Source organism: Rhinichthys klamathensis, unplaced genomic scaffold (genome assembly GCF_029890125.1).
Source record: "Rhinichthys klamathensis goyatoka isolate OS25496 unplaced genomic scaffold, OSU_Roscu_1.1 h1tg001256l_1, whole genome shotgun sequence".
Taxonomy (NCBI): Eukaryota; Metazoa; Chordata; class Actinopteri; order Cypriniformes; family Leuciscidae; genus Rhinichthys; species Rhinichthys klamathensis.
In genome coordinates this window covers 38,838-54,032 of record NW_026607401.1, presented here as the reverse complement: position 1 = coordinate 54,032, position 15,195 = coordinate 38,838, and the positions used below count along the sequence as shown (strand labels likewise).

Below are 15,195 nucleotides of genomic sequence, written 5' to 3'. Positions count from 1 at the left end.
CAAACGTACGGACTTCGGTACCAAGTCGATGCTGAAATTGTAAAAATGTGAGGCTTTGAGCGGAATCATAAACGCCTCTGATTGGCCGTGGTGTTCACGAGCTCATCGGATATGTCTGTGATTGGCTACGATGATCAGCGCACGGGAGTGTGTGAGCGTTTATGAAAGCACAAGCAGGACCGATCCGCTGATATACGCCTGTTTCAAACGCTCGTGTGTGTGTGTGTGTGTGTGTGTGTGTGTGAGCGCTTGCTGAGGAGACTCACTGATGTATATTTACAACATGTCTTTGAAGCGCTGATCATTGTAGCCAATCACAGACATATCCGATGAGCTCGTGAACACCACGGCCAATCAGAGGCGTTTATGATTCCGCTCAAAGCCTCACATTTTTACAATTTCAGTCTCGACTTGGTACCGAAGTCCGTACTTTTGACAACACTGCAATAGACCCTGACATGTGATGTGGTAGAGCCGGCCCAATGCATTGAGTGACTGACTGTAACGTGTCTATAACCAGGAGAGAAGCTGAGGGTTCTGGGATACAATCACAATGGCGAGTGGTGTGAGGCGCAGACGAAGAACGGGCAGGGCTGGGTGCCGGGCAACTACATCACGCCGGTGAACAGCCTGGAGAAGCACAGCTGGTACCATGGGCCCGTGTCGCGCAACGCCGCCGAGTACCTGCTCAGCAGCGGCATCAACGGCAGCTTCCTGGTGCGCGAGAGCGAGAGCAGCCCCGGCCAGCGCTCCATATCGCTGCGCTACGAGGGCCGCGTCTACCACTACCGTATCAACACCGCCTCCGACGGCAAGGTGAGAGTGTGTGTGTGTGTGTGTGTGTGTGTGTGTGTGTGTGTGAGGTCCATATCGCTGCGCTACGAGGGCCGCGTCTACCACTACCGTATCAACACCGCCTCCGACGGCAAGGTGAGAGTGTGTGTGTGTGTGTGTGTGTGTGTGTGTGTGTGTGTGAGGTCCATATCGCTGCGCTACGAGGGCCGCGTCTACCACTACCGTATCAACACCGCCTCCGACGGCAAGGTGAGAGTGTGTGTGTGTGTGTGTGTGTGTGTGTGTGTGTGTGTGAGGTCCATATCGCTGCGCTACGAGGGCCGCGTCTACCACTACCGTATCAACACCGCCTCCGACGGCAAGGTGAGAGTGTGTGTGTGTGTGTGTGTGTGAGGTCCATATCGCTGCGCTACGAGGGCCGCGTCTACCACTACCGTATCAACACCGCCTCCGACGGCAAGGTGAGAGTGTGTGTGTGTGTGTGTGAGGTCCATATCGCTGCGCTACGAGGGCCGCGTCTACCACTACCGTATCAACACCGCCTCCGACGGCAAGGTGAGAGTGTGTGTGTGTGTGTGTGTGTGTGTGTGTGAGGTCCATATCGCTGCACTACGAGGGCCGCGTCTACCACTACCGTATCAACACCGCCTCCGACGGCAAGGTGAGAGAGTGTGTGTGTGTGTGTGTGTGTGAGGTCCATATCGCTGCGCTACGAGGGCCGCGTCTACCACTACCGTATCAACACCGCCTCCGACGGCAAGGTGAGAGAGTGTGTGTGTGTGTGTGTGTGTGAGGTCCATATCGCTGCGCTACGAGGGCCGCGTCTACCATTACCGTATCAACACCGCCTCCGACGGCAAGGTGAGAGTGTGTGTGTGTGTGTGTGTGTGTGTGTGAGGTCCATATCGCTGCGCTACGAGGGCCGCGTCTACCACTACCGTATCAACACCGCCTCCGACGGCAAGGTGAGAGTGTGTGTGTGTGTGTGTGTGTGTGTGTGAGGTCCATATCGCTGCGCTACGAGGGCCGCGTCTACCATTACCGTATCAACACCGCCTCCGACGGCAAGGTGAGAGTGTGTGTGTGTGTGTGTGTGTGTGAGGTCCATATCGCTGCGCTACGAGGGCCGCGTCTACCACTACCGTATCAACACCGCCTCCGACGGCAAGGTGAGAGTGTGTGTGTGTGTGTGTGTGTGTGTGTGTGTGTGTGTGTGTGTGTGAGGTCCATATCGCTGCACTACGAGGGCCGCGTCTACCACTACCGTATCAACACCGCCTCCGACGGCAAGGTGAGAGTGTGTGTGTGTGTGTGAGGTCCATATCGCTGCACTACGAGGGCCGCGTCTACCACTACCGTATCAACACCGCCTCCGACGGCAAGGTGAGAGTGTGTGTGTGTGTGTGTGTGTGTGTGTGTGTGAGGTCCATATCGCTGCACTACGAGGGCCGCGTCTACCACTACCGTATCAACACCGCCTCCGACGGCAAGGTGAGAGTGTGTGTGTGTGTGTGAGGTCCATATCGCTGCGCTACGAGGGCCGCGTCTACCACTACCGTATCAACACCGCCTCCGACGGCAAGGTGAGAGTGTGTGTGTGTGTGTGAGGTCCATATCGCTGCGCTACGAGGGCCGCGTCTACCACTACCGTATCAACACCGCCTCCGACGGCAAGGTGAGAGTGTGTGTGTGTGTGTGTGTGTGTGAGGTCCATATCGCTGCGCTACGAGGGCCGCGTCTACCACTACCGTATCAACACCGCCTCCGACGGCAAGGTGAGAGTGTGTGTGTGCATGTGTGTGTGTGAGGTCCATATCGCTGCGCTGTGATGGCCGCGTCTACCACTACCGTATCAACACCGCCTCCGAAGGCAAGGTGAGAGTGTGTGTGTGTGTGTGTGTGTGTGAGGTCCATATCGCTGCGCTACGAGGGCCGCGTCTACCACTACCGTATCAACACCGCCTCCGACGGCAAGGTGAGAGTGTGTGTGTGTGTGTGTGTGTGTGTGAGGTCCATATCGCTGCGCTGTGATGGCCGCGTCTACCACTACCGTATCAACACCGCCTCCGAAGGCAAGGTGAGAGTGTGTGTGTGTGTGTGTGTGTGAGGTCCATATCGCTGCGCTACGAGGGCCGCGTCTACCACTACCGTATCAACACCGCCTCCGACGGCAAGGTGAGAGTGTGTGTGTGTGTGTGTGTGTGTGTGAGGTCCATATCGCTGCGCTGTGATGGCCGCGTCTACCACTACCGTATCAACACCGCCTCCGAAGGCAAGGTGAGAGTGTGTGTGTGTGTGTGTGTGTGTGTGTGAAGATTATTATCAAGCCAGACACCTAAGTTTCTGACACATGTGGTAGTATAAGGTGACAAAGATGCAAGTTCAAGATCATGTACATCAGGAGTCACCAACCCGTCGATCGCGATCGACAAGTCGATCTTGGAAGCATTTTAAGTCGATCGCGAAGAGTTTTCAAAATCAGAGAAAAAACACCAATATTTGTATTCCTTATTATTTATTAATTAAAAATGCACCATGTGTGAGCCTACTGTGTGTAGTAAATCGTGTCTAGGGGATGCAGAGGCGCGCGCGCCGTTACAATCACGTCATTTTTGGCTCATGCGGACGCGTCGAGTATAAACAAGGCTTCACGCTTTAACCAGCTCAGCCACTTCACACTACGCTCACATCAAGCTCTTCAAGCTAACGATACGCAAGCTAACGAAACGATGGCACAACGGTGAGGGAGTAGGCTATTGCTATATTGAAATCTGCAGGGGTTTTCCTGCATAGACAATTATGAGGCGGCCGCCTCCGTCAAATTTATAGTTAAGAAACAATATAACGTTATAGACTACACACGACCAGAGTGCTGTTTTCCTGAATGCAAGCACGATTGAAACCAAGATATTGATTTCATAACAGTTCAATAAACAAATAGTTAAAATTAAGTTACTTACATTTTTAGACGCAATTACTGTTTTTGTTCTGTTTCAGCAGCGAAAATAGTTCCAAACAACAGAACCAGCGCATCTCACAGCAACACTCATCCATTATTCATCACTGAATGATTCAGCGTTTTGACCTAATCGCTCGAGTCAAAGATTCAATTAACGTTACCCATTATTAAACCGCCTCATTCTGAATCAATCAGCCGTTTGAACGAATCGTTTGAATGAATGACTCAATGACTCGCTCATTAAGACGGCCGCCTGCCGCCTCCTACTGGCGGTTTAGTTTCAAAGTATCATTCTTTTCAACATTCCTTATTTGTATATTCAAAAAATATTCAAAACAATCTCATGATCTCATTTAATACAGTTATAATTTTTCAATGTAAATTATTTAATTTGTTTGGTAACAGCCTTGTCGAAATGAAATTTAGAGCATACCAGTAGGCCTACATGAAATAAAATTAGGGGGAAAATGCCCTTTATAAAGGTACAAAAAATTATTCCGATAAGAGTGTTTTCAAAAATGAAACATTGACAATTTAAGTTTAAAGGGAGTAGGCTAAAGCCTCTGTTTAGGCTATAAAGGAAATGTAATTTTGCCAAAAGAAGAACTTTTAATTTAAATAAATGTTAATTTTAAATCAGCCTACTTCAGTGTGATATGTTACCATATTATCACGCTTAATTGAATAATTGTAATGTGATGATCAGATGCAGATATCTAAATCAAAGAATATGGGTGGTTGGCAGGTGGATTATTTTTAATTTTTAACAACAGATTCGAGTGACTCAAAGTGCACCAGATTAATGAATTTATCTTTAAAATATACAAATTTTTCTCCCGGGGGGGCAAGCCCCCGGACCCCCCTAGTGTTACGATTTTACCACCTCCGCCTCATTTAGAGCCGGGAAAAACCCTTTATTGGCTATTGTTAAAAGGAGATCTGTGTTTTATGTTGTTGGAAAAGGGAAAGAGAAGTGCTGTACATGACTGTTTTAGGCCTGTAATTGATTGATTATTGAGGTAATGAATAGTAGTAGGTCTGTAATTTGTGTGAAAATATTTTTGAAGAATTGAAGGATGACTGTTGTCATAATATTTTGTATGCTAGTTGCACTTACCATTTTGATTTGAAATAGCCTATGTTTTAAAAGGGAAAATGAAACAGTACATTATTGGCTTAGGCCTGTAATTGACTGATTATTGTGTTTATATATGAGTAATAAGCCTGTGGATATATACTTAACAATGTTTTATTACTGTTGAAAATGTTGAATTATAGTTGACAGTTTGTATAGTTATATACTATTTGTATAGTTAAATAAATATTTTGCTAGTGACTAACAGGCAACAAAGAATGTCAAAGTAGAACTACATTGTGGCCTTGTTTTTTCATAATTGTCTGCAAGTGGTAGATCTTGGTTTACATTTGGACTTGGGATGTGATCTTAGGCTTGATAAGGTTGGTGACCACTGATGTACATAGTGCTCATTTGAACCAAACACAATAAGTTCAGTTTTGCTCTCATTAATACTCATGAAGTTAGTTGCAAGCCAGTGTTTTAGTTCTTCCAAACAGTCCATAATGGGCTTTAGGGCCTGCTTGTTATCCCGCTTCATAGGGATATACATTTGGGTGTCATCTGCGTACAAATGGAAAGAGACCCCATACTTGTTAAAAATAGACCCTAGTGGAAGCATATAAAGGGAAAACAATACAGGACCCAAAATTGAACCCTGAGGAACACCTGAATTTAAAGATATTTCAGAAGATGAATGGTGTCCAATATTGACAACGTACCTCCTGTCAGACAGATATAACCGAAACCACTGTAATACTGTGCCACGAAGTCCAACACATGTTTCAAGACGTGATATAAGAATATCATGGTTGATTAGATCAAAGGCAGAACTGAGGTCTAACAGAACCAGAGCCATAGACTGCCCGGAGTCAGTAGTTAACATGATATCATTTAAAACTCTTAAAAGAGCTGACTCAGTACTGTGACAGGATTTAAAACCAGATTGAAATTTTTCATTAATAGAATTTAAAGTCAGATAAGACTGAAGTTGATTTAAAACAACTTTCTCTAGAATTTTTGAGAGAAAAGGTAAATTTGAAATAGGACGAAAGTTTGCCGGCAATGTGGAGTCCAAACATGGTTTTTTAAGATGAGGCCGCACTGTGGCATGTTTGAAATCGAAAGGTACAATCCCAGTACGGAGACATTTGTTAATTACAGACAACAAATCAAAGCCAACAGTCTCAATAACTTGCATAAGAAAACGTGATGGAATAACATCGTTTGGGCACATAGTGGGTTTCAAACGAGACATAGTCTCGAATAGAGTATTCAAATTAACAGGCTCAAAGACAGACCAAGTGGAAGAGACGAGAATGGAACATCAGACAGTTTATACGTTGAAATAAGCATTGTAGATGTAATTTTGGAGATCTTTTCGTTAAAATGTGTTGCAAAGTCCTCACATAAAGACACAGATGCTTCGGGAAAAGGATTAACATTTGGATGGAGAACAGACTCGATAGTGGAGAATAGAATATTTGGCTTATGGCTATTCCGCAAAATTAATTCTGAGAGGTATTTACTCTTTGCAGCCTTAGCAGCTCGTTGAAAAGCAGAAAGAGAATCCCTTAAAATTTCATATGAAACTTGTAATTTGTCTTTTTTCCATTTACGTTCTGCCCTTCGACAGCTCTGTCTGAGAGAACGAGTGATATCATTATGCCAAGGTATTGAATTATGCTTGTGTTTTTTCACTTTTAAAGGTGCAATGGAATTTAAGATATTAAAACAAGTAGTGTTGAAAACACTTAGATGTTCATCAGCATCTAAGTGACATAGGGAAAGGTCCGTTTCCTGAACAGTACTTAATTGTACATATTTGGAGGAAAATTCATCAACTGAACGATCGGTGAAGATTCGAGTCCAACGTGGTGGTGGAGAATGATCATCAGTAGTTCCATCAAATGGCACAGAAAACAATATGGGCAGATGGTCAGATAAGCCAGGCTCGCCAATTTTGATGTTCAACACTGATAGACCACGAGTTAAAACCAAGTCCAAAGTATGTCCCTGAACATGAGTTGGTCCAGACACCCATTGCACAAGATCAAAAGAGTCGAGTAGGCTAAGAAAGTCTTTTGAGAGAGGCTTAGAGTCACAGCACACATGAATATTGAAGTCCCCAAGAATTAAGATTCTATCATAACTAGTGACAATTTCCCCCATAAATTCCGAAAATTCATTGATAAAATCCTTATTTGCATGGGGAGGCCGATATATGATAACAAAAACCACCGGATTTACCAGAGAAAGTTGAAACAGCTGAGCTTCAAAACTTCTGCGAGTCCTAATTGGCAAACAACGACAGCGGTAACTGTTTTTGAACACTGTCGCTAACCCCCCACCACGGCCAGATACTCGAGGGGTGTTAAGAAAATTACAGTCCTGTGGCACCAGTTCAGTGAATGGACTTAAATCTCCAGATTTAATCCCAAGTTTCTGTAATGCATAAAATATCCAGGGCGTGCAAAGTAAAAAAGTCGTTTAAAATAAATGTCTTGTTTACCAGAGAGCGCGCGTTGATCAAAGCCATGTTAAGCATCGGCATTTCCTCCTGGGGCTGCATTGATCTCTGCAGCGGTCTAAGATTAGCGGTATTCACTCCACGACAGCGAAGATGGGGAGAAAGGCGGCGCGGAGACGTGGAGAGAATGCTGGGAACCACGGGTCGAAGCCATCGATACGATGCATCCAGCGGACGCCAAAGAGCACGGCGTTCGCGGGGCATCCTCAGCCATATAGACAGGGGAGACAGGCTTTCAGCACACGGCAGCCATGCACCCGTAGTCAGCGGGCGCCGGCGAACGCGCCGTTCACGGATCCCCCCAGGCCGGTTTGGCATAGTCGAGGGCGACCACGCAGGAGATCTAAGCCGAGCAGCAACTCCACCACGCTTTCCGCGTTTTCTCCGTTTTCGATGACACCTCCTTTTCCAGGGCAAGTCAGCAGGACGCCAACATTGGTACACTGGAGGATAAGTGTAGGTAGGCAAAGGAGAGGGACGAGGCAAGCAAATGTCACACCTGGTAGTTTCAGCAGCCGCTCGGATGTTCATAAGTGTTTGACGATCGTATGTCAACACCATTTTACAGCCAGTGATTAAAAAAGACATGCATAAAAGCACTAAGGTCGAAAGAACTTGAGAGAGCGACAGACGGCGTGCCAGACATAACGGCGCCATCTTGTCATGACCAGTATAAACTATAGAATACACAGAAAAAGTATGAATACACAGTTTAAACAGAATAAATATATACACGTTTTGCAATGATCACTCAAATGTGGTGATCAAACACTTGTGTGACACAGATATGTAATGGAGACAGGGTGATGATAGAATGAGAATTATACAGTTGAGCCTGTAACCAAACTACTTTGCATTGCATGTTATATTATATTATATTATAAATACTGTTGCATAATCTTCACTAAAGACTTTGTCTTTTAATTTAGTCACTTTATATAAAACATAACTTGTATCATCATCATCATCATCGGCAGTCCGTCGTATATCGACGATGACTGTCTGGATTAGAGGCTATTGTAGGCAGGCTCTCATGTGGGCTAGAAGGCCTGCTCTCGATCTACAGCAGCGATGGCATTTGCTACAGACAAAGTCTTTTGCTGCAATGGAATAGTGCCGCCTCTCATGGGCTTTCTCGTAGTCTTTCTGACGCCTTTTCTCAACAGCTGCGACGGCTGTTTTCAATCCACGCTGCCATTTCTCACGATGCAGGGCCTGTTCCTCCCAGCTTTCCGGGGAGATCCCGGTGTTCCTCATATGTCTTTTTAGGGCATCTTTAAAACGCAGTTTTTGACCACCACGGCTTCTTTTGCCTTCTTTTAACTCTGCGTAAAAAACTGCTTTGGGCAGTCGGCTGTCACTCATCCGGCGCACATGTCCAGCCCATCGCAGTTGTGATGATGTAATAAGGGCTTCAACACTGACAGAGCCAGCTCGTTGGATTACCTCTACATCTGCGATTCGATCCTGCCATCTGATGTGTAAAATGGCACGTAGATGACGTAGCTGAACTCGTGTGAGTATTTTGATCTGTCTGCTGTAGAGCGTTAAACACTCGGTGGCATAGAGCAAGCAAGGAAGTACAGCAGCATTGTAGACTTTCACTTTTGTGCTGTACGAGATGTCGTGACAGCTCCAAAGGCGCTTCTCGAGAGAGCCAAAAGCCTTGGTAGCAGACTGAATTCTCCTCTCAACTTCCAGATCTGAGGAGTTTGTGTAGGTCACTGTACTGCCAAGGTATGTGAAGGCCTTGACAGATTTCAGGGGCTCTCCATGTACCATCACTGGCTGTGGCTCTCTCATATTGTTGGAACCCATTGGGGGTGGTTGATACAAAAGTTCGGTCTTAGAGATGTTAATGTTCAGTCCGAACAAATCTGCTGCCCACGAAAACCGGTTTACTATATGTTGCATGTCCTCAGCGTTGTTAGCCACGAGAGCAGAGTCATCTGCATAGAGCAGCTCCCGGATGCATAGTTCTCTGGTCTTGGTGGTTGCTCTAAGTCGGGCTAAGTTGAAAAGCTTGCCGTCTGTCCTAGTGCGAATAAAGATCCCCTTGTGCAGATCAAGGCCCATTGAATCTAGCACAGCTGTGAGATATAGCGAAAAAAGCGTCGGTGCAAGCACGCATCCCTGTTTCACACCATGGTTAACTTCAAAGGCTTCACTGGGTTCCCCACCAATGAAAACTTGTCCTTTCATCCCTATGTGAAACTGCTTGATGATGTTGACAAGCTTCTCGGGGCATCCATAGATCTGTAAGACTTTCCAAAGAGTTCTTCGGTCGACCGTGTCGAAAGCCTTTGAAAAGTCTACGAACACCACAAAGAGAGACTGATGTTGCTCCACTGCTTTCTCCTGTAGCTGCCGTAGAGTAAAAATCATGTCAGTGGTAGATCTTCCCGACCTAAAGCCGCATTGACTCTCTGGTAGGACTTGCTCGGCGATGTTTTTGAGCCGACTGAGTATAATTTTAGCCAGAGCTTTGCCTGTTATGGCTAACAAGGAAATGCCTCTGTAATTTCCACAGTCTGCTCGGTCTCCCTTTCTCTTGTAGATTGTGACAATCAGTGCATCCTTGAAGTCCTGAGGTACACACTCATGAACAAGGCAGCTGTTAAAAAGTTTCAGGAGCTCGTCTCTGAGATAACTTGTATCAATAAATATATCAAAAGTGTCACTGACAAAACCTTATTATCTTCTATTTTTAGTCTTAATTCCTCTAATCTCTACCAGTGGAGGAAGAACTCAGATCTTTTTACTAAAGTAAAATTAATAATATCATAATGAAAACGTTTTTAATTACATATGTACAGTACTTTATACTATTTTTAAATAAGTAGTAAGCAAAATGTAGTGCTAAACGTGAAACATAGTGTTATAATTATATAAAGTATTGCTTGTGTAGCGTAGCGTTAGGCAGAATGAGCTTTAACACTGTCTACACCGGACGCGGGCGTTACTGCTCGCGTCGCAACAGCTGTTAGACGCGAAAAAGCGCCCGTTACAAAGCAGAAAGCGCCCGTTACAAAGCAGAATGGGCCATCAGTTTACTGTCGGAGATCTGTCGCTCGCGCAACGCATTTTAATCAATGATTCATCAACCAATTGCCTGGATTTAATAAATAAGAAGTAAATATAGCAGACAATATAATCAGGACTTCTAGGCTGCGCGCTTTCCCTAGTCATCACAAGCTCACACAATACGTGACAGAGGCTGGCAGCAGAGAAATCCATTCTGTGAATTACACTGCGCAAATCAAAAGTAATAGTCTACTACCCACCGGATGAAGAAGGGTTGGCTCTCAACAGAACATAAAATATTCATTTTATTTTATTTTTCGTGTTCGCATTTATGAGGAAAAAACAATGTTACGGACGTGACAAGCTCTGAAAGCGGCACTAAAGTGCTTTAAAACTGCTGAGACCTCGCTCAAACAGAAAGCACAAACCCTTTCATTAAAGTGAATTTCGTTTTGTATTAATTGTAATCAATGTTTCATCAACCGATTGCCTGCATTTAATAAATAAGAAGTAAATATAGCGGACAATAGATAATCTCGACACGGAGGCGCCGGCGCGTGAACTCGTCTCATAAATGAACCGAAACTCAGCGTATAGACCTGAGAAATATATATATATATTGAAATGTCTACTTTTAATAAGAACAATTCAAAACGAAAGACAGACAGCTCTCTGCTGTAATCCGTATGAAATGTGCATTTCTCTCTGGCGTGTTCACTGAAGATCGCGAGCCAGCGTCGTAAACTTTGCAGCGACACTGACTGAAAACACTTGTTTATTAATAAACAATTAAAATGTCTCCTTGCTATATTTAGTGTTTCCCCTACCATTGTTTTAGGGGGGCGACCCGCCCCCCCAAAACGACCCCCCGCCCCCCCTAAAATGCTTACGAAATCCAGTCATAAAAAAGGAATTTACCCGGAATTTCACGGAATTTGTAAATCTTTTGAGGAATAAATAGAAAGCAGTTCAGTACACTTGAAATCAAATCGCGATGTAGACAAGTGTGTGTGGATATTAAACCAGAAAGACGATTTAAATGCGAATCCTGCTTGTTCTGTGTGAATGAATGGTGCAGCCGAACCGTGTGTGTGTGGTTTCATTTACCACACACACACACACACACACACACACTGAAGCACGTGTGACGCTTGCGCTGTTTTTTTTGCCTATATGAAGACACAAATGCATGAACTTCCTCTCCACTCCGAAAGTCACTTCGTGATCATTTAACCGCTTCATTTGAGAAAAACGCTCATCATGACATAAACACACAAACTCAAAAGGTCTTCACGGCAACCCGTCAAAATAAAAGTTCGGTTTAACTTGACAGAAATATATTACCGTTGTACAGTAGAATTTAGATATGTCCCAATGTAATAATACTAACACTAATCCAAATAAAGTAACATCAAAACTGAATTTAAGGAATAATCCATGTTTTAATTTTAACAGTAAAGCTCATTGTGCAGCACGTTATTTGACAAAAAGTTTATTTAATTTCATATGATTAAAATTGATGATAAAGGATCAAATTTGTGTTTTATGTCTTCATTTTATTACCAGAAAAAACACAACACAGAGATAGTGAAATTTATTTGCATTTTTTTTTTTAAATGTTGTATAAGTTTAATGATTCATAATACATTATTTCAATTAATTAGACACACTTTTTGATTGCTAAAAAATGTACACCATGTATCCGTAACACACCCGCTCCGCAACACTTTAGAAACTGCTAGTGTTGCGGAGCGGGTGTGTTACGGATACATGGTGTACATTTTTTAGCAATCAAAAAGTGTACTATAGTGTACTATACCCCCCAATGAAGACCCAGTACCCCCAAAGGGACAGAAATATCAGTTTTGGGGGGGTCAGATAATTTTTCTGATATTGTGAAAAAATATAATTACAGTTACAATACAAGTCAACTCCTATTTTAACTGTAGGAACATTTTAATGTAAAGCGATTTCAGCGAACACCCCTATTGTGGACCGTACCATTTTTAACCACCGTGGAGATAGAGAAGGGCAGCCAGCCGAGTGAGTTGTTGTTGTTGTGCTCCTGCTAATGTACGGACAAAGTTGCGCTGTTGCGGCTCGCGCAGTTATTTATAACATTAATTTATAGTTAAGAAACAATAGCAGGCTACACACGACCAGAGTGCTGTTTTCCTGAATGCCATCACGATTGAAACCGAGATATTGATTTCATAACAGTTCGATAAACAAGTAAAATAGTTCAAATTAAGTTACTTACATTTTTAGACGCAATGACTGTTTTTGTTCTGTTTCAGCAGCGAAAATAGTTCCAAACAACAGAACCAGCGCATCTCACAGCAACACTCATCCATTATTCATTACTGAATAATTCAGCGTTTTGAACTAATCGCTCAGTCAAAGATTCAATTACCCATTATTAAACCGCCTCATTCTGAGTAAATCAGCCGTTTGAACGAATCGTTTAAATGAATGACTCAATGAATCGCTCACTAAGACGGCCGCCTGCCGCCTCCTACTGGCGGTTTAGTTTCAAAGTATCATTCTTTTCAACATTCCTTATATTATTCAAAAAATATTTAAAATAATCTCATTTAATACAGTTATAATTTTTCAATGTAAATTATTTAATTTGATTGGCCGCTAGGCTGTCTTATTATTTTAATTGAATGTAGCCTATTAATAAAATGTAAGAATTTGAAATGAAATTTAGAGCATACATTAAATAAAATTAAGGAAAACTGCCCTTTTATAAAGGTACATAAAATTATTCAGATAAGAGTGTTTTCAAAAATGAGGGAAGGAGCAGTACCCCCCAATTATGGTGGGGTAATTCGCACTCTGCTTACATGAATCCCCGCACCCGCATTTTTAAAAAAAATTTAATTTACCGGCCATTATAAATGCAGATACCGATAGTTAGGAAAATGCCTAATATCGGCCGATATATCGGTCGGGCTCTAATTAGAAATATAGTTATAGATATCCAGTCTAGAGCGAGTGAGTGTTCTCAGTCTTCTGTTGTGTGATTAGTGTTATTATAGAGACGGCAGGAATATCAGTGCTGTCCCTTTTAAGAGCCGCACGGGTCCGATACACTGATACACACGAGGACAGAACACAGAGTCTCTCGCGCTCCAACGCTTCACACTCATATTGAGACGCTCACAGAGGAATCGATACGAGGAATCGAAATTTTAATTTTATAACAAGTATCGGATTCCTGACCTCAAGCATTCCCACATTGTGCTTGTCTAACTGGTGTGTTCAGAGCAGGGTTGAGCATCTCACGCTCTCGTGTCTCTCCAGCTGTACGTGTCGTCCGAGAGCCGCTTCAACACGCTGGCAGAGCTGGTCCATCATCACTCCACGGTGGCGGACGGCCTCATCACGACGCTGCATTACCCGGCTCCCAAGCGCAACAAGCCCACCATCTACGGCGTGTCGCCCAACTATGACAAGTGGGAGATGGAGCGCACGGACATCACGATGAAGCACAAGCTGGGCGGAGGGCAGTATGGAGAGGTGTACGAGGGCGTGTGGAAGAAGTACAGCCTCACTGTGGCCGTCAAGACACTAAAGGTCAGTGACACACACTGCGTCTGCTCCGCTAACGTCCTCGGCTCGGGTTTGCTTTGTCCTGCTGTAGTTTTAGTCATTCTTTTTTTTTAAGTCCATGTTGACATGTAATTTGACGAGCTTCCACCGGGTGACAGATCAGTGCATTTCAAAATGTCATTAAAATTAAAATTAAAATTTCTTTGTATGCTTTTAGCGCTGTGAAACGATCAATCGCGACTCAATTAGAGTGAGCCTGCAATGTATTCCCTATAGCGCGTGGCAAATAATTAATGGAAATCCACTGTCTCCTTATGCGACACACACACACACACAACCTATGTTGTTCACTCAGCTGCGCATAATAGCACCAAATTAATAAAAAACACAATATATTGACCCACGTTCTGTTTTCTGTCATGCGCCGTGCACGTGTGCGATGACCTAAGATGCACACGAGCGCACCAGGGTTCGATAGAATCAAGTTGAGTGTGAATTGTTTGTTTCTCCCTCTTGTGCAGGAAGACACGATGGAAGTGGAAGAGTTTTTAAAAGAAGCTGCGGTCATGAAAGAAATCAAACACCCGAACCTGGTGCAGCTGTTAGGTGAGTGTTTACCGGGCTTCACACTGTCCGACTCGACAGGTTTACAGAGCTAAACGTCTGATCGCGCTCAAGGCCCGCCTCTCTTCATGTGTCCTGCATTACGCTGTGATCCTGTAATGTAACATATGAAGTGCTTCCCAAATAATCTTTAAATAAATAGAGAATACTCCCAAAGTAAACCGAGTTGAATGCCTTGGAAATGCAGATGATTTTCTAAAGGCCGGTTCACAGGGTTGTTCGATCCTGGATTTGAGTGAGTTTGTGAGTTGCTCTAATGGACTGCACGACTCCATATACTTTGAATCAACACAGAATAAGAACAGAAGATTGCAGTCGTTATGACAGTATTCTTTCCCCCCCGACACGAAGCCTTAAACTCTCCTTATTAAAACACTTTTAGAGCTGACAATTCCATCAAATAACTCACAGAGGTGGAAAGACTGCTAAACATTTGTAATTAGATATAAGTATTGCTACTTAAAGGGATAGGTCACCATAAAAAAGGAAATTAAGTCATAATTTACTCACCCTGGTGTTGTTCTAATGCCGTACGCCCTTCTTTAATTTTTGGGCCAAATATGCAGAATTTAAAATGGCATTGAATGGCAGTGAATATCAAGCTTTTTTAAAAAGACACAAACGTGTCAC

The 15,195-nt window shown here is 43.9% G+C and overlaps 1 protein-coding gene across 1 annotated transcript in view; it reads left to right on the top strand.

The window, feature by feature from the left end:
- The window catches only part of abl1 (c-abl oncogene 1, non-receptor tyrosine kinase), a 35,726-nt gene that overhangs the window by 8,407 nt on the left and 12,124 nt on the right, over nucleotides 1–15,195 (top strand). The window contains exons 3-5 of the mRNA XM_056245047.1: nucleotides 521–816; nucleotides 13,693–13,965; nucleotides 14,463–14,547. Of these exons, the coding sequence (XP_056101022.1) occupies nucleotides 521–816; nucleotides 13,693–13,965; nucleotides 14,463–14,547 (654 nt within the window). The remainder of the gene's footprint in view (nucleotides 1–520; nucleotides 817–13,692; nucleotides 13,966–14,462; nucleotides 14,548–15,195) is intronic.